The 20,038-nt window shown below is 43.5% G+C and overlaps 1 protein-coding gene and 1 long non-coding RNA gene across 3 annotated transcripts in view; both read left to right on the top strand.

The window, feature by feature from the left end:
• The window catches only part of LOC149346515 (uncharacterized), a 45,106-nt gene extending 26,339 nt beyond the window's left edge, over positions 1–18,767 (top strand). For both annotated transcript variants that reach the window (XM_089586466.1, XM_089586468.1), the window contains exon 6: positions 17,992–18,767. In XM_089586466.1, the coding sequence (XP_089442592.1) occupies positions 17,992–18,080 (89 nt within the window). In that variant the 3' untranslated portion in view covers positions 18,081–18,767. The remainder of the gene's footprint in view (positions 1–17,991) is intronic.
• On the top strand, positions 1,607–13,023 carry LOC149346516 (uncharacterized). The gene is made up of 2 exons (XR_016292089.1): positions 1,607–1,860; positions 12,839–13,023. It is a non-coding gene; the product is annotated as an uncharacterized LOC149346516 (long non-coding RNA).
• Positions 18,768–20,038: the final 1,271 nt, after the last annotated feature.

The raw sequence follows: 20,038 nt of genomic DNA, 5'->3' as shown, positions 1-20,038 counted from the left end.
ATTGTACAGCCTGAACCTTATAATGAACCTGACGCTCACGATCCTTCTGTTTGCTTCTTAGTATGATGACTCCCCATATTACTGCAAAAAATACTAAATCAGAGAAAGATAGCTTTTGTCTCTAGAATTGAACTCCATAGTGCACGCAACCAGACCATATCACGGCGCTTTCCGAGCTCTCCAGCGCCGTCATTAGCCGCTTCGATGAGACCCTTGCTTTCGACGAATAAGCGCTAGTCGGCATTGTTCGCGTATGTGGTCTCGGCTTTTGTGGAGAGCGAATACACAAGTTTGGCGAATGCAAATGGTCATAAGTGAAGTTTTGGAAACTGCAACCCTTAGCGGAGGATTGCTGATATCGCAGGACGAATAGAACGAGCGGGAAGCACCGGTGTCACCCGGCATGCCGAGCATTGCTTTAGGGAGCCGTCAACAGTCGACCACTGGCGCCGCTCGTGGATAACAAATGAGATCATTTTCGTCGATGGGATTAATCGTCGAACATGCTTCTGGATAAAGCAGTTCAGCACCGAATATTTGTGGTATGGAAGAAAGCGGATCTACCACGACCGGAAAGCGCCAGTTCTCCGGCTATCAAGTGTTTCGTCGCAAACATCCGGTCTTTTTGCAGTGATCATGCTCTGTAAACAAGTACAGTTACAATCCGCGCATCAGAAAGGGAATATTTAACATAGCTTGCGTTTTATGCCATACAAACGATCACAGGTATGCAGACAACGGTGGTACTGCAGTGCAGTCGACATTTGGTGTATTACCGCTGAAATTTCACGCGCACGCTGTAAATGCTGAATGACGAGTCATTAACTTGAAGCACTAAATTAGCGACAACGCAAGCAGTGTGCTAAACAAAGAGGAGAAGAAACAAGTGAGCAGCAGATGTCGAAATCAAGAGGGCCGAAGCAGTTGCGGGACGCGGCTCTGAGGCAAGATAACGGCCACCGCCAATCACAGGGGCGGTCTCTGTTCGCATTTCGTAAGCATTTGAAACCGTCGAATGTCGGCCGGACGCCGAAGAGTGCTCAACTTTCCGCTAAGATATCTTTTTCTCAATTTCCGCAAAGCTCCGTCGACTCGAGTGGCGATCGGTTCGACGGGATTTCAAGCAACGACGCAGCAGGGGTATCGTTAGTTATATTTATTTTGATAAAGATACAGGCGATATAAAGCCCCATCTCGATGTACACTTCTAAGGCATACACGCGAAGCGCCTGCGCGCCCAGCACGTGCCGCGACGGGCGTCGAAAAGTGGCATGAACCTCCATGCTCCTGGTGCTGGCTCGCTCCCCCTCGGGAGCCGACTGAAAAAAATGTCAAGCCGTGAACAAGAGATGGTTGGGGATCTGCAAGGATTCCAAGAAAATTTAGGGGAGGCTGAAAGAGCTTCAAGCCATGAAGAAAAAGAGTCCCCGAGAGCCCCCGCGGTCCTCCCATTGTTGTAAACCGGACCCCGCTTCTGACGCGCGCGTGAGCGCCCGTGCGCAGGTGCCGATGTCTGACATGCACAGATATGCACAGATATCTGCTAAGGAAGGCATTGGTGGCGCCACCCTTGGCTGTCGTCTGTTGCACAGAGCTAGAAGCCGGAATCTGCAGTGTGCTACGCACTTTCCTGCCGGGCGAGCAATTTCCGGTTATACCCGTTGTTGCATCCACTTGTTTTCCCTTTGAAATCATGGTACAGCGCCACACTTGTGCGTTTTGAGGAAGAAGACACTTTTGACGGCGTTAAAATGACCTGCGCCAAGCATGCATGGGATGATGAGCCATCGGAAGGATCCAGGGTGCAAGTGAGCGGGAAATACCAAGGTTTCTGTGAACCTGCAATCATCAATATTTCAGGTAAGCGTGAACAACCATTTACTGTTTTTCCCGTATTGCTTTGTTGTTTACCTTTGCCAATGCTGTCGGCAGTTTTCGATGATAGGGCTATAAATTAAGCTAAATGGTATCATAATGCATGATTTATTTGTAAGCTGGGCTATGTGCAGTCGGAGAGTAATGTCTCATTTTTCAGTAGCGAAATATTTACCGCCACCGAGTTGCGTTCCTGCCAGCGGTAGTTCAAGTGCATGACATGAATTGTGTAACGCAAAAAACATAGACTAACCTCACTAAGCACATTGCGGGGCTAGTTAGGGATGTATATTCTAAGTAACGAGACGTAGAGAGCAAGCTGTAATGGATTCTCTCATATGCACGTGTCAGGAACTGAACCCTTTTAATTGTCGTAAGTAATAGTGCTAATTCTATTTTAACACGTGATCAGCATTGCTGCGTTCTGCGTATCCAATTAGGTTACAGTGGCCCATTACATTTGTCACAAGGCTTGCGCTCTACAGCTAAGCAGGAGCAGTGGAATGAAGAGCTGGTACGCGTTTTATTTCGGGTGGTTAGTGCGAACGAACGTGTTTCAGAAACAATTGGCGTATACCTGTTTCTGTTCGCGGTTGTGCCAGGAAACTTTAATGGTAAAGCCCGAAAAAGGGGCATCGCGATGATTTGCTCTGTACCAGTTGATATTATTAAATAGATTCATCATGCGTTCCAGAGACCAGAGCAAAACGAATTATTGAAATCGGGGCATGCAAGCGAAAGTTATTCCACTGTGAAAATTCGAAATGAAAACCTCAGACGAAAACGCATTTCACTCTCCCATTTCACTCACCCAGTACCGACATTGGGCGCTACAAATCAGAACCGCGCCTAGCGCCCACGCAGCGGAAGCGTGCATGCAGTTGTTGCTTTGTCGGGGCTGTAGACAGCCGCGCATTTTGACGGCGTCTTCCCCCCGTGTACGCGACGCTGTAGTAAGGGCAGGGGCGACTAACGACAAAGGAAGCTCCCCGAATTTACTTTTTTAGTCGGACTGTAAAGGCCGTTGTACGATCGCTTTTGAGCGGATCCGCCAGGCAGGCGGACTGGCGGACCGAACGACCAGACAATAGGCATTCGCCCCGTTCGGCAGGCGAAAGGAAAGTTGGTGAATTTCAACTTTGGGGCGGACGAGCGAACCGCCCGGCGACCGAATTGCAGCGATTGGCTGCTTTTTACGTGACGTAGGCATCCGCTCCTGCCGGGGCAAGATGGCCGTCCGTCGACTGAACTGGGGAGCGAGGCATAGGTCGTGGCTGTAGAGATGGCACCTATGCCGCGAGGCATACTTCTCCGCGTGCAGCAGCGGCGAGCAGCGACAGTTTCCCGAGTTGAAATCGACGCTGATGTAGTTGACAGAGCGCCTCTTCAAACAGACGCAAGACCTACGCGTTGGCGGTGTCACGAAGTGTTTATATGGAGCTGTTTGTGGTTGCTGCAAGCGTTCCTAATTCCTGCGAGGATCATCACGCACAGCGGCGAGCAAAAGCTGCTCACGGTGAACTTCTGTGCGTGCATGAGCTGCCTAGCACAGTGACTAGTGTCCGCGTAGTGAAAGTGATTGCGATCGAAGCGAGTGCTTTTACGTCAAGGCAGTGAAATGTGCATCTTCGAGAGCTCACTACGCACGCCGTGCTTTCCGAATGCTGAAATGAACGTGGCGTTGTGCAGCTAGTCGCATTCGTTGCGATGGTTGCAGTGATCGCGACCGAAGCGTGCACACGACGTTGTTGCTGGCTACGCATTCGTTACCATTTTGTTCGCGATTCGTGTTGGCACTGTGCTTGAGAATTGCCGTGTGTGCGACGTGACGCGACGCGAGCTTGGCTGCACGGCCGTAGGACTGTTTTGCGGCGACAACAGCGATGTCGCCATCCTCTGCGCTTTGGTGCTCCATTCAGTACGTTTTGTGATGCTGGGTGCTCGGGTTACGACTCGCCGGAGAAACTGTGCAACCTGTGTTAAAACATCGGTGCAGTGCAAATGTATCTTCGGGAGCGTCATTTCTTTTTATTTCCTGCCGGCTGTGCGCACATTTGCCTGCAATAAACATATCGGCGTGATGAATGGGTGACTGAACACTTCCGCTAGCCATTTCGGTTTAGGTTGTAACAACATGGAAACAAGAATCATTGCCGCTTTTGAATCGCGACTGATTGACAGTGTACAAATCTCTAATATGTGCCAACTCATAAGTCTGTTTTTCATGAGCATTTCAATTGATGTAGCGCAGAAAAAAAAAAAAGTGTGGCAGCAGCTTATGCAATCAAAACTGACCACAGAGCAAGTTGAGCATAACGAGTCTTGATGAAAAAGAAAAAATAGTGAGAAAACCTTTGCCATTGCTTTTTTTCTCTTTTTGCATAGCAGTGTTAAGTCAATATTGACAAATACTTGGCAGTATTCAGTTCAAGTGGGATGTTGGTTTCCACTGCAATCAGAAAAATACAGTGGTCTTGAAGCACCTCATAGGCAATGACAGTGTCTGTTGTTGATTTTGCTCATGGTCCTTTTCGATCCGGGGATCAGTGGTACGAAACTGGATGTGTTCGCAATGCTATTGTTGCAGAGCTGCTTGCGAAATCGGCCTTATTGGTGTTAAGTGGTTGTTCAGCGGTGCTTCCTGGGTCAGCCGCAGCACTTTGTTTAACAAGCCATTCTCAAAGCTTTGAGAAGATCTCGTCGATGCACTTGCATATGTCTGTCTGCTACCACCTTCATTTGCCTGTGACTGTTTGCTACAGACATGACTACTTGCAGACTGCAAAATAAGCCCTGTGGAGCTGGTAAAGCTACGCTAGGAACAAAGACGATGGTAACAACATCACTGCACAGGGTAGCAATTCTTGCTCTGTCGTCGTCCCTTAGCACAGTTTCGACATGCCAACTTGCCACCGGTGCACCCCACAGTACGCTATGATCAAGTTCTGTGAAATTTACAGAAAGCAACAACGGGAGAGGAAGTAGGTTGTATAGGCATATCTAGTGCATGCTGTACAGATAGCTTCCTGCCTTATTATAGCCTGGCCCCTCTGTTTATAATCCTTCATCACCCAGCACCTATGGCCCTATTTGTGTTATTGGCATGTGCTGCAAATCACCAAACACATTTCATACTCTTGACCCTGCTAGATTGTTTTGGCCCATTAAGTTGTTTGATTCAAATCGGCAAGCTTTTAGAAGACATTTCTGCAATAGCCAACTTTTTCTTGTTCTTCACGACATGCACCGTGACTGCAACATCCCCCTATGATGCTTTTGTTCTTTGCTTTGAAAAAGCATGCATTTCCCCTATTTATGTGAGGCTGGTTTTCTCGTGCTTTAACTTGCATCCAATAGCTCTAAACTGGATCCAAGCTTAAACAGCCAGCCTTCGGCAAATTTCCCTTGCCAATTCTTATGTATCTTGCCTTTTCCTGCAATCTCGGACGTCCGCCAAGGCACTCCTTTGGGCCTCAGCTTTTCATTACTTGCATTATTACCATCCCTTCAGTGTTTTGTCATATGCCTTCACTGACAGCCATATGGTGTGTGCCATATTGCAATCAATACCAGCATTTCAGTTCAAAACAACAATTAGCATGCCCTGGATTGTCCTGTTTGCTAATGTTACTAAGAATGCCGTAATATTGTTTTTTATTTATTTATTTATTTATTTATTTATTGTACACCTCAAATGCCCCTGAATAGGGGTATTACATGAGGGGAAACAGTACAAAAAAAAAATGAATCTGAAATGAATGACATGGGGTTTAAGACAGAACATTTTCAATGGCTTTTTTAAAATGGACGGGGCTGGTGTGGAGTGCGGCATCGGCAGGCAGGCCATTCCAGTCTACTGCAGTCTGGGAAAAGAAGGAATGAAGGTGCGCAGTGGTGCGTGCGCGGGGGGGATAAACGGCTTTGCTGTGACTGGTGCGAGGAGACACGTGATGAGCTGGTTTTAGATCTGCAAGGGATGAATGATAAAACTTGTGGAAAAGGATTAGTCGGCAGATTTTGCGTCGCAGCTCGAGGTCAGGCAGGTTAGCTCTTGATTTCATGGCAGTCACACTAGAATGATAAGAGTAGTCTGAATGGATGAATCTAGCAGCACGGTTTTGCACTGATTCAAGTGCTTTAGTTAGATAAGAAATGTGAGGGTCCCAAACTGCGCATGCATATTCCAGCTTGGGACGAACCAACGTTATGTAGGCGAGAGTTTTAATAGACGAAGAAGCTACTGACAAATTACGTCGTAAGTAAGACAGGACACGATTAGCTTCATTAGTAATGGCAGTGATATGGGTGGACCAAGAAAGATCATGCGATATGTTAATTCCCAGGTACTTACATGTTGATGTCGGAGAAATAACGGAACCGCAAAGTACGTAGCAAGGAGTTGGGTAAGTGCGTCGCCGATGAAAAGAAATTAACGAAGTTTTTTTCACATTCAAGGACATTAACCATGTTTTGCACCAAGTTTCTATGTGTGAAAGGTCAGTTTGGAGGGCATGAGCATCGGCTTGATGGTTAATAGGACGGTAAATAATGCAATCGTCGGCAAATAGGCGAATGGAAGATGAGATGTTTGAAGCAATGTCATTTATATATATTAGAAAGAGTAGAGGACCAAGGACAGTACCCTGAGGCACACCTGAAAGTACGGGAGACCTGGAAGAGGCGGTATTGTTAGCATACACAAACTGCTGGCGGTTAGTTAAGAAATCACATATCCATTCATATATGCGCATATCAAGGTTAAGACACGAAAGTTTTAAAAAGAGCCGTTTGTGAGGAACCTTGTCAAAAGCCTTTTCAAAGTCTAAAAATATGGCATCAACGGGAATGTTATTATCGAGGCTAGAACTAAGATCATCAATGAATAAAGCTAGCTGAGTGTCACAAGAGCGACCCTTACGAAACCCATGTTGGTTGGGATGAAAGAAATTATTAGATAATAAAAAGTTTACGACATGCGAGTGAATTACATGTTCCATTAGTTTAGAACAAACGCAAGTGAGAGATATAGGACGATAATTACTGGGTGACTGTGAAGGGCCTTTTTTCGGGACTGGAATGACCTTGCCTACCTTCCAATCCTGTGGAACAGTGCTTGAAGAAAGGGACTGTTGGAAGATATGAGCTAAAATGATACTTGAGATGTGCTTGGTATTAACTAATATTTTGGCATTAATTCCATCCACACCAGCAGAAGAAGTAAGTTTGAGTGATTCAATTAGTTTCAGGATTCCGCGAGGTTCAAATATTAAGTCAGGCATTAAAGGGTGATCAAAACACGGAAAAACTGGTAAGGTGGTATCGGGTTCACGCGTAAACACAGAGCAGAATGTTGAATTCAAAACTCGGGCAGCGTCCTGGTCTGGTACAGTGGTTCCATCATGGTCGAGCAGAGACAAGGGCTTGGAATAAGTGGGGTTAATAAGTTTCCAGCATTACATTGTCAGCATTACATTTTGCCAACTTATAAGGCCTTCCGATAAAGGTATATTCACTGTATACTGGTTCAAATACCTTATAATCCTCATACACCCACCCACAACCTAGGATATTTACACCATGACGTGTTGTTAGTATCACCGTCTTCCAAGTTACTTGCATTCAATTCCCCTGTGTGTCATCAACTTGGGTATTCTAATGGCACATGGCACAAATCTAACTTAACTAGAATCCTTGAATTAGTTCAGTCTTCAGTCCTGAGCCGCTTGTTTTATTTTCTCAGGCCATTTTTGAAGGTCCAGTGTGACAGCACCAAAAGTGCATATTTGAATGTCTTCATCTTATGCAGGTTTTTTTTGCTCCTTACCAACACGTCCCCAACTAATCAGTCCCAACTTGTAGTCTCTCGTGCACTAGGTGCACTAACACTCTTGTGCCTCGTTTAGCTCATATGCCACTGAATTTCAAGATTCGTTTTTGTTCGTGCCACAGAAGGCTGTAACGGTCTTGCATCCCACAAGGCTGTGTATCTTACTGTCCTGCGAAGTGGTTACTACAGAAATCATGCTATAAATTACGAACTCACTGAGCTCCTACCTGGCACACCATTTTAAAGCTCGCTACTAAAGTAACGTCATTTAGGACCATTGAGGTGTGATAAATATGAAAACAAATAGATCTGATATAGTGCTCAGTCACTCGGTCACCTCGGCAAACCAGTACAATGCTCTCTTATGCATAACGTGTTCATTGAGAACTATCGGGGCAGATTTACACAATAGTAGCATTTGGGCTAACTTTGCGCAAGCTAGCTCTAGCTACCTACATTCGCTCACTGCAAAGCTAAACATGCATTAGTGCACCCACCTGTTGTTGACCAGGCTTCTTTTTGTGTTTGTCTGTTCTGCTCAGCTGAGCAACACACTGACTTCATGATGTGGCTCAGTGAGAATTCTACATCTGTATGCTTATGCATGTAACTTGTATATAGTCACATGTACTAAGGATAGTATTAACTGGGCAATTGGTTCAGCTTAAAAGCTCTCATCATCAGATTGCAGCAAAGAGATAGCAATAAAAGACAAAAGTCATCACTGCCTTTCTGTTTTTCTTCGTCATCCTTCAGCCGGACTTCAACTTGGTTTTTTTCCAACTTCCTTATGACTACTGATGGTTCAGTTAATTCGTTTCCTTGCAACCCAGACTGGCAGTGGAATAAGGATATTTTGCTAAGAAATTGGTAATTAGTAACTAGTACGACATCATTCTATATATAACAAGTGGTGCGGATATCGATTAACAAATACAGATTCTCTCTTTTGCTTGCTGCTTTGGGAATCATAGTTGCCCTTAAAATTTCTCATATTATTTTTTACTGATCAGAAAGGACGTACCTTCAAGATTGCTGTAGAGCTTTACTGGAGAACTTAAGCATCTATGGCCCACACATACTTCAATGGCTTATTTTTCAATTCATTCTGTCCTGAGACATCATAGCTCTTATTTCTGAAAATTAACTTTTTCGCATTCTGCTTGATATGATTGTGTTTGTTTGAGGTAACTGCAAAATATGAAGCAGTTCTCGTTCCCTTGACTATACAACGCATTCTATCCTAGTCTCCGCCAATATTTGCTATGTAAACTTTCCAAATCGGTTCTTGCATTTCCTTAACCTCTAGGCCAGTGTACTTACTCCCTTATCTAATTATGTATGGATTAATGAGGATGGCACATGTATACTTTTCTGAAATATGAAGCAACCACTTTGTTTTAAATTCATGGGACAGTTATGAATGCTTTGTGGTCGTACTCACAATACGCCACCTTGTTTCTGTGCATGTCAACATTGATTGGCTCTCAACAGAACTTTCCACACTTGTTTACTATGCTGCATACTGGTTTGCACAATGTTCACTGCAATGTCACCTCAGGAAGCACTGGTAAAAGGAAGCGGCCTGCCCACTGTCACTGCAGAACAAAATCGTGCACTTCAGTACAGTGATGCGCACCATATCCGCTTTGAAGCCACTGAGCGGTATTTCTATTTCGATTTTCGTAATGGTGTGAAAAACATGACGAAAAAAAATCAGAAAAGAAATCAGTATTATTGCGTCGTCATTTTTCTGTGATATTGTAAACACCTGCAGTTAACACTGATCTTCCATATTAGTAAAGGTTGGGAACATTGTAATTTCCTCATGTATAGATGCATTCATATCTGATGGTAACATGCTAAAATATGCTGATTTTTTCATGCATGCGTAATACACACATACACCTTTTCTTTAATGAGAGACAGTGGCGTGTTTGATGTCATTTGACCACACATACTATGATGTGGATAGAGTTGAAGTGCGGCGGGAGTGAACAGGGACACAAGAAGAATGATATACAGGTGATGCTGGATTTCCCACAGCTGAAGAACCAAGCTGGGCAAAAATGATCTGGTTTGGTTTGGTTTATGGGGTTTAACGTCCCAAAGCGACTAAGGCTATGAGAGACGCCGTAGTGGAGGGCTCCGGAAATTTCGACCACCTGGGGTTCTTTAACGTGCTATGACAGAGCATTGTTAAAGGCTGTGAACAAGCAGTCCACATCAGCAGCAGCAGATGCCCTCTTTACAGATGCAACAACCAATCTTGTCAAGGTCACCTTGACGTCAGAAGCAGTAGCATGGACTAAGCCTCGGTACTATTCCCTTTTATCTAAGAGCACACAGAGGCATCTGCTCTACGTCACCTCTTGTGTAGGACAGTCCAACATACACTGTTCGTGATATCGCTTTGGACAGTTGGCAGTATCTGTGAGGTGTTTGTTGCGGGTTGTCTCTTTTTGTTTCATGTTAACTATGCGTATCTATTCCTACAACAAATATTTTTGTTTGCATTGAATTGGCATCTAAGCTCAGTCAACAACCAATGTTCAGTTTTGGTTTTTGGCTGTCAGAACATGTTATCACCGAACACTATAGTCAGATTCAATTTAAGTCTGCAGTGAAGCTCTGCCATCTGGACCGCCGCACAGAATTCTTCTGCGCCAAGAAAAGTAGTCCGCTGTTAAAACTTTTATTGTATACTACCATAAGAAGCTTATTACAAGAAAAAATGATAACTTCTAGAATTCTGATACCTGGATAGATTAATAAAGTCAAGCATCGAACAACTAATTTTGTTTACTGTTATTGGTTAGTGGAGTAATACAGGATGCCTCGGGCCATGACCGAGTGCTAACAACTGCTGTTTCTTTTAAGTTTTATCCTACTATACATGAGGTACGCGGTATGTGAACCAGAATCATAAAATTTCAGTCACAGCAATTTCATCTTGCTCAGATGTTTGATGTGGGTTCCACAAGGTCACCATCCTCAAATCCAGCAAACCATTGTCATGAAATGCACCATTATTTTTTTACTTGCAGTTATGTTGTAGGTAGGTATACGTCTGTGTTAAGGTACTCCACTCAGGATGTCGGTTTGCTTCTGCAAACAATGGAAACTCACTAAAAGCATGTGTTTGATTGCACAGACGGTTACCAGTTGAAAATAATAACAGTCATATTCACCCGACATCACTGCTATCATTCAGCAGCACAGAGAACCCTATGCAACAATTTGTGGCAACAAACGACAGAGTGCAGGAACCACTGTGTATGCGCATGTATGGAGTGCATGCTGCACGTACTGTTTCTTACTTCAGAATGCTGGCCTTTGCCAGTTACCACCCAGCAGCTATTGCCCCATTTCCATCACTATGCAAGATCAATGCTCAAATGCATGTGCGGTAATTAGTATCCAACTGTACAGCACTGCATACAAGAATTCCCAGTAAGTGTCAGTTCACCCATGATGGCTATCATTAATCCTGCTTTTCAATTATAACCTCAGGAATGCCTTCAGGTACTTTCCCTGGGCCTTTTCACACCTCTGTCCCATTATGGGGACAGTGCTTCTAATTAGCCCCCTCAGTTCATCCATCAATCACTGTTCCCTCTTGAGGCTGTTCACTGGTACATATGTTCCTCCATAATGTCATTTTCCGCCTGTCTTAGTTGTTTTTTGGGCTTCTCCCAATAAATGCAGACTTCATAATCTCTTTTGTCAGTTAAATTGTTATCCTTTGTCATTGTATGACCGTCGGAGCATTCCTTTCTGAAAATTTGACATCCTTCATTTTAAATGCCCCTAGTATGCGGTCTTGACATTGCGCGCATCCATCCCGGCATCCGTGGGATTGGTACGCGTTACAGATTCCGCAAATATGTGCTTCCGAATTCGCTCACGCGGATATGTACAGGTCACAGCCTGCCTTAATTTCGAGTGCTACCATACTGTACATGCGCCCGTTTCTTCGCCCTCCATCACGTGCCCCAGTAGTACGGAAGCTCTTTCGCAGCGGCTCAATGCGCGGGCACAGCGGGGAATCAAGGCATCAACCCACAAGACGATTCACTTTGAAACCGGTTCGCATCTCCGTGGTTCGCCGCGTGGCGTCACCTTTGCGTGTGCAAAGTTCTTCGCCCTGTTGCCGGCTGAACTTCGGCACGCCATGGCTATGCCGAAGTTCAGCCTAGGTGCCGGTCGCCGAGGAGCAAAAAAAGACCACGTTTTCGCGCCGTCTAGGTTGCCAACAGGAGCATGCTATTGGACAGACGGCAATCCCGGGCGCGCCAATCGGAACGCTTTAAACCATCCGCCTCGTCCGCCAGCTCCAAAATGATCGTACAACACCCATTCCGCCCCACGCACGAGCGAAGGCCGAAAGCGAGCGGTTCGCTCGCTGGCGGATCCGCCCAAAAACGATCGTACAACGGCCTTAAGGCTGTCAGCGGTAGCCCCCCTCCCGCCCAAACTCGACTCCCGTCTCCTGTCCGGCCTTTCTCCACATTTTGGGCAAGGTGTGTCGACTGGCTTTTTTTCGCTGCCGTCTTGGTATGGTCACGGCCGGTCTCGACGCGCGCGCTTTCTGGTCTGAGCCAACGTTTTTTGAACAGCGCTGGCCGCCAGGAAGGTTTGAAGCGGAATCGAAAGTGTCGCCCCTAGCTGTATTCTTGTTAGTTTTCGTTCGCTTTCCCTGCTTCTTTCCAGTTTTTGTGGCATGCGAAAAAGCTTGCAGTACTCAGAGACATAATATTTTGGATCCATTTCGCAAGTATGAAGGAACAATATGCAAACTGGACGCCCAACCAGTGAGAAAGGCAGCACCCTATCTAGATGCCACCTCATTTCCGCTGCCGCAAATGGCCGCCGCGTTGCGACGCCATCGGCTCGAAACAAGCATTTCTAGCGAAGATTAAAATATCAAATATTATGATTTCGGTGATCTCATTGCGCGTTCGGGACTCACAATGTCCCTTACTCTGCATACAAAGATTAAAGAACCCATGCTTTATGTACGTCGCAGGGCACCTTTAATAGCCCACAATGGATTTTACGGTAGGCTGTCTCAGATTCAGTGCATAATTCTGCGCAGATTTATATCATGATCGCTCTAAATTATCTCCCACGCAGCCTACACAACGGCCCTGCCGACCAAGAAGGGGCGGGAGCTCTCCGGAAAGCTGCTGTTGCTGGCCGTGGGCACTAAACTCAGCGAAATAAGGAGCGAGAAAGAAAAGCATCGACGATAAGAAGCATACAGAACTATAGAACCACAAGAGCATTAAATGTACCCCAATAAAATTTCCTGCGCAATTTCTGTGTGGTATTTGTGTTACTTGTGTTACCTATGCTATATGATTATCAGGAGCTTTAGAGCAGTATAAAACCGAGTGGTTTTTCAATTTAAAGCAGCGCTTAGAGATGTATTGGATGACATTTTTTAACGTTTACAGATTTTTATTTTACAAATTGCGAGAGATATGTTGGTTTGGTCAGTGAAGGTGGACCGTACAGCAAGACGGGCATTATGTACGTAATAGAGCTCAATAATCTGAAAAATGATTAATTGTATTTAACTAATCAGCTTTCATAATTTTGATTTTGGGACGTAAGTCTGTATCGCGAAAATGAAGGCCGTCAGTAAAGAAAGATAACCTTAGCTTTTAAATTTTCGTAATCGTTAATGTGGTTCGAAATACTGAACATACACACTTGCAAGCTCAGTGAATTGCCTTGTCCGCTTCGCATATTCATAAACGCGTCGATGCGCGTCGTATCATCGCCGAATTCAAAGAAACTTTTTCTACATCATAAAATACACAAACGGTGTCCGTGTTTGATGCATAAAAAAAGTGACCGACAGTTTTATGCATTTTCAATGCGGGTAAACCAACTCAGCGAGCTTTGAAATGCGCAAAATCTGGCGCTCGATATTTCAAACTCCTATACCAATTAAAAAAAAAAGTTAGAAACTGGGCTCACCTTTTACGATGACGGCCTTTAATTTCGCAACATAATATCGCCCCTTAGAATCAAAATAAAATGTTCATTAGCTAATGTTAGTTAATTAATTGTCTATTAAATCAAGTTTATCGCTTACATAATGTTAACCATCCCGTATAACCCCCCTACACAGCACCAACATATCTCTCAAAGTTTTAAAATAAAAATCTACGTCAAAAATTTAAGCTGTATTACATATCTGAAGTAGTAGCGGTAAGGACGTACTGCACAGTCGCTCACGTCTGCATGTGGCGAAAACGGCATATGTATGACAGCATTCTGCAATGGTTGTAACTAATTTCATTACATCTTTTGTTTGGCCGCCCTCCATCACTGTTTGGAGACGCCACGCCCCAGGTTCACTCTTTATTGGCTAATGTGATAGTAGCAGCCTGCAACATTGGAGAAGGGGAGCCTAGGTGCTTGCAGATATTGCAGATGAAGCGCGCCGCAAATCGTTGGATTTCTTCAAATTTTTTTTTGTACCGTCTCCTTCGGTAGATCTCGCCGTATGAGGGCACATATACATAGGCTGTCATTTATTATATATTTCCGTATGAAAGCTTATAAGGTTTTAATAAGGGAGTAATCACTCATTTTCATTCCGCCAAGCAGTCACACGGCTACAAAGGGACCTGACACAGCTTCCACAGAAACTTTTGCTCTTTCTTAAAAAGATTCGTCCTGGTCTGGGGACATGGTGTATGACTGTGCTTGGATGGATGCGAATAAGTAATTAATACCTTAATGGAAGTCTGCTCCGCCTTAGGGGAAATTTCCTCTCAACATTTAACCAAAAGTATATAAGGTTATGTGCACATCTGTCAGTATATGTTCGTATATAGAACTAGCTCCATATATAAGCTCCAGCCAAATATGGACATTACAGATTTATCTATATTTGGCCATATATGGCCCATATAAGTATATTCATCCATATATGACTGTTCGCAGATATGGCTATATACGGATTTGGCCGTATCTGGGTATATAAAGACCATATATAGAAATCCCATATATGGGCTCCATCAGATATGGTCATATAAGGATAGGACATATCTGGCTATATAAGGACCATATATACATATATTTCCATATATAAGTTCAATCCATATATGAATATATAGGGAATTGGGCATATCAGGCTATATATGCCAGATATATCCATATATGAGTTCAATCATGATATGGATATATAGGGAATGGAGCATATTAGGCCATATATGCCAGATATATCCATATATGAGTTCAATCATGATATGGATATATAGGGAATTGGGCATATAAGGCCATATATGCCAGATATATCCTTATATGAGTTCAATCATGATATGATTATATAGGGAATTGGGCATATCAGACCATATATGCCAGATATATTCATATATTGTCATATATGAGTTCAGTCATGATATGGATATATAGGGAATTGGGCATATCAGGACGTATACGACCATATGCACATATATGAGTTCCATTCACATAATGGTATATAGGGAATTGGGCATATCAGGCTATATACGCCCGTATATTCATATAAGACCTTATATGCCCAATTCCCTATTTGTTCATATCTGGATTTTTTCATATCGAACCAGATATGACATTTCCGTACGGGATGTGCTAAGTATGTGGCACCGGCAATTGCTCTGACTGCATTTTTTTGTAATGTCAAAACCTTCTGAATATTAGTTTGCGTCGTTGTACCCCAGACCAAGTGGCAATATTTAACATGAGAATCAAAGAGGGCATGGTATATAACAAGTTTTGTCCTAGTAGGTATCATGCACTTTAACCTTCTGAGTATGCCGACAACGCGAGCTAGCTTACTCTCCATTTGCTCGATGTGGTAGTCCCATAGCATAAATTCATTGAAGTGAACGCCAAGTGTTTTTACAACATTAGTTATTTCTATCATATTACCACCCAATACTAAATCTGTATGTACAGCCCATTTGACATTTTTAGCTCTAAAAAATATCGCCTTTGTTTTCCGTGTGTTTATTAGTAGGGAATTTTTTTCAGACCATGAGTTAAGTTTGTCCAACACGCTGTTAGCCTTTTCTACTATATCATTCGCGTTGGTGCCAGACAGAAATAAAGTAGTGTCGTCAGCGTAAATTACGTATTCTGTTTCGGGGTCGATCTGTACTAAGTCATTAATATATACATTAAATAATAAGGGACCAAGGATACTTCCTTGAGGTACACCATGCTTTATTTTATTATAAGTAGAGCGATGATTATCTATAGAAACGTACTGATATCGGTCAGTTAAATAGCTGGTGATAAGAGATAGTGCCTTGTTCCGGACACCGTATGCAGAAAGTTTAAGAAGAAGAGTTTCGTGATGAATCCTATCGAAGGCTTTGGAGAAGTCTATGTATATTCCAAGGGTTATTTGTTTACATTCAGTGTTATTTAAGATTATTTTTTTTTGCTTCAGGAGAGCCATTTCAGTAGAGGACTTAGGTCTAAATCCAAACTGTCTTGGAGTTATCACGTTGTATTTTTCAAGAAAATTGGAAAGTCGTAAATGTATTGTTTTTTCCAAGCCCTTAGAAAAAATAGGCAATATAGACACTGGTCTATAATTACCAAGATCGTTTTTCGAACCACCTTTATAAAGAACAACTACTTTTGCTATTTTCATGTCCGAGGGGAAAATGCCGGTAGTCAAAGACAAGTTATAAATATAAGTTAAAATTGGGCAGATAATGTCCAAGACGTACATAACAGGTTTCATTTTCAGTCCAAAAGCATCTTCACTGTTTGTATTGTTCATGCCTTTATATATATTAAGCACCTCATTTTCGTCACAACATGTTATAAATATACTGTTACTTGTATGATTCGTAATGTAATCCAATGCCATATTATTGTGTTCACTATCAACAAGTCCACTGAAATAGCTATTAAACTTGTTTGCGAGTGCGAGTCCGCTATAACTAATGCCTTCCATTGTAATACTTTCAATTGTATTTGTAGAGTTAGGGCTCAGAAATTTCGCAACAGGATGAATGCGCAGAAAAGCAGTTATCGCAAGAAAATTTAAGGCATACTCTTTTGAAAAGATGGCGGGGCTGACTTCTCTCCTGCAGTTTTTTCTAATCAAGCACTGTTTTAGAAAAAAAAAGTAGAATTTTTTAAATATATCCTCAACCTTTGACAGAATGCTTGAAACAAGATGGTATAGAGCTGGCGATCTTTCGTATATGTATCTTTTGTAGAACATCTCGTGTCTATAACATTGTGAAACAGCTCCAGCCATAGATACTTACATCTCTTTGTAAGACAGGCCACCATACACTTTCCCACATCTGAGAGGATCAGTTGCAAAGTCATAGTTTGAGGGCACAAACCGTGTCGCACCCTCCTAAATCCCTTCAAGCTAATAAGTGCTTCTGTGTCGGGATTCGTAGTCTCACAAAAATATTGTAGGATGAGACACACATTTGTCTAGTGGGGAGTTTTTTCTCTTACCAATACCTGTTGGAAAATTCGTTTCAATGATATCGAAGAAGACTAACATTAAAAGCAATATTATTAAGCTGATCGTTCCAATAAAGATTGTTAGTGAGGGCTGCACCCAAACTGTAGTTCTTGACAAATGGTATGTTTGGGTCAGTAGAAATTATCGGGTAGTTAAAGGTTGCCTTTTTGTAAATTGGAGATTTGTAAAAATTATGAAAAATTTAATGTCGTGTACCACGTATTGCACCATGTTAAGACTTACGTTAGGCCACGTTGCAGCTGATTAGCTGATTGACAGGTGCCACACAGGTGACAGCACGGTAAATGCAACAGTCCGCGTACGATCTCACCCGACTAGATACTCAATTAACTATAAGACTGCTAAATGTTAAGAAAAGACGGCACAGAAATGTTCGCACTCTTTCTAGAAGAACACGTTGCTTTCTGCTGAAAAGATACGCTTCGAGCCATGTCAACGGGGAAGGTATAATTTTGAATGTAGGCAAATTCACCACCAAAAACGTGTGCGCAACCGAGTTAAAGGTTCTTGGAAGTCCAAGAGTGTACAGTTAACCTGGTTATCATTGTTAACTCAGAGGGCTAATTTGTGACCACATTCTATCAGTTGTGTCTCGTAGAAAAGTCCCGTTCTTAAGGCGTGTTGCATTTGCCCAAAAAAAGTTGCCTTCTTCGATGAGGGTAGAGCATTCATGTAAATGATGTTTTACATTAATTTGCAAAAGACATTCTGAGGAAGATGTCTGTAGTTTATAGCTATTGTTTCGTTTTCCTCTTTTTATGTGGAGCGCGCCGCACACAAGGCGAAGAGGCACCAGAGAGTGCCAGGCAGAAGGAACAGAAAGAATCGCCCCCTGCCGGAGGTCTTCTCCCCTGACCTGCATTTTTCTCCGCAACATTTCGGTGACAACGGTGGGATGATGCTCAATCGCGCCCAAAACCAAGCGCCGGACTCGGCTGACAGCCTAGTTCCACCACCGGCTGATGAAGCGAACGGTGACATTGGCCACCGCCGTTCTGACGGCCTCGACCTCTTCCGGATGCTGGACGCCGCCTTCCACCGCATCGCGGGGACCGTGTCGACCAGCCGATGGACCCGCTGGACGCTCACTTGGCTGCAGACACGCTGGGGTTGCGAAGGTCAGCCGCCCTGCGCCCGGATGATGCACGGCGCCACAATCGTTCCGAAAAATATGGAACAATGGATCGTCTAGAATAAAACATGCTCAAAATTTTTTGAAGGAACTTGAACACTATCAGCATCTGCTTTCCATCGAGTGATTTACTTTCCCTTCATTCACACATTAGATAGCAAACTTTCGATATTTTGTTTACTTCGTCACAATGTCACGCATAAAACTGTTCTCAAAGCAACGTAGAATGTTCGCTGTTTACTACTATTCTGGTTCATGCCACTCCTTGTACCTCTTATTTCTTTCGTTTTCTTGTGTACTGGATGACAGCGCATAACATGATTTCTTTTCCGACGCCGAAGCAAATTTGAGAGTGACGCTGATATGTGCGGTTTATTTGACAAAAATAAAGCGAAGCTATTGGAAGTAGAACAGCCTTAACGTTACTATGGTGAAATCCGTCCTTCAGAGGGTTCTTTGTTAGCGTTTATGATCCAGTTCTGCCCCACACATATGATGTCGCATCACTGAACCGCGAAGAGGTCGACATTTCAGCAAAGAATTGCGGGGGGGGGGGGGGGGGGGGGGGGCACTTTGTTGACCTAAAGTGCAGTGAGGCGAAATCTTTAAGCGTGGTGTTGCTGCTTGTCTCAATGATGTGTGGTTGTTAAGCTTCGCCTCAAAGAGTGGAATGCGACAGCGTCTTGCAACGCTGCCAGTGTGTCCACAGAACGCCATCGCCCGTTCGGCTCTACGCCTTGCTCGCCGGTAAATTTGTTTTGAGGAAAGGAAATATATCTGCCTCGCATATCTCGATAGACACCTGAACCTTGCCGTAACCGGAAGGGAGGAAGATGGGAGTAAACGAAGACACCTTATTCACTAGACGAGCCTTTCTTTCCAAACCATCGAGCTGGCATGGCGGAGTGGTTAGCGTGCTGGTCTCGCACTCCGGAGTGCCTGGTTCGATTCCCCAATACGACCAATTTCCTACTCGATTTTATTTGTCTGGTCTGACTGAAAAGGTTAGTAAGGCTAATTGGTTAATTAAACTTAATCCCACTTACATGAAGCATCACTGTACTAATTAACTAAACTTAGTCCCACTTACTTGAAGCATCACTATTCAATCCCTTTAATTGGTTGCATGGTTACTAGCCAAAGTACAATTGGCCCCGTTTTAAATTCGCCCAGACGGATACATAAGGTGTACAGACGGTTCCATGCTTATGCGTTAAACGCGTACTAGATTATTGAACAAAGTTTCACACAAGGAAGATATAGCCGATTTAAGCTACTGATAATTTGTCACTGGTCCTCTGCAAATGTCTAGAAATGGGGGTCATATGACGTCTTCAGATTTCACAACGAAAGTAAACAAGAACGATAGTAACCGAGTCTAAATTTCAGATGTGCTTACTGTCGTCCTTTATTGGCGCCTTCCTTTTTATAATAGTGTTCTGAAGCTTTCTTGTATGCATTTAAGGCGTCAAATTCGCCCTTGTTCATTTGAACTTCTTTAATGCACTCATAGAACATGCACATCGATGTCAACGAGTATGCATATTTGTGAAACGATACGAAGTAATCCAAGGCGAGAAGTGAAAGTGACGGTAAGGAAATATCTCGATGCTTCTTAATTAAGACTACATCTGTGATCAAGTTGCCACTGCTTTTTAAAAAACGCAGAAAACAGCTTATG

The sequence above is a fragment of the Amblyomma mixtum genome, chromosome 4 (assembly GCF_055824585.1).
Source record: "Amblyomma mixtum isolate Tamu chromosome 4, ASM5582458v1, whole genome shotgun sequence".
NCBI classification, from domain to species: domain Eukaryota; kingdom Metazoa; phylum Arthropoda; class Arachnida; order Ixodida; family Ixodidae; genus Amblyomma; species Amblyomma mixtum.
Note: the sequence above shows the minus strand (reverse complement) of the source record. Positions and strands in the feature narration are given on the sequence as shown.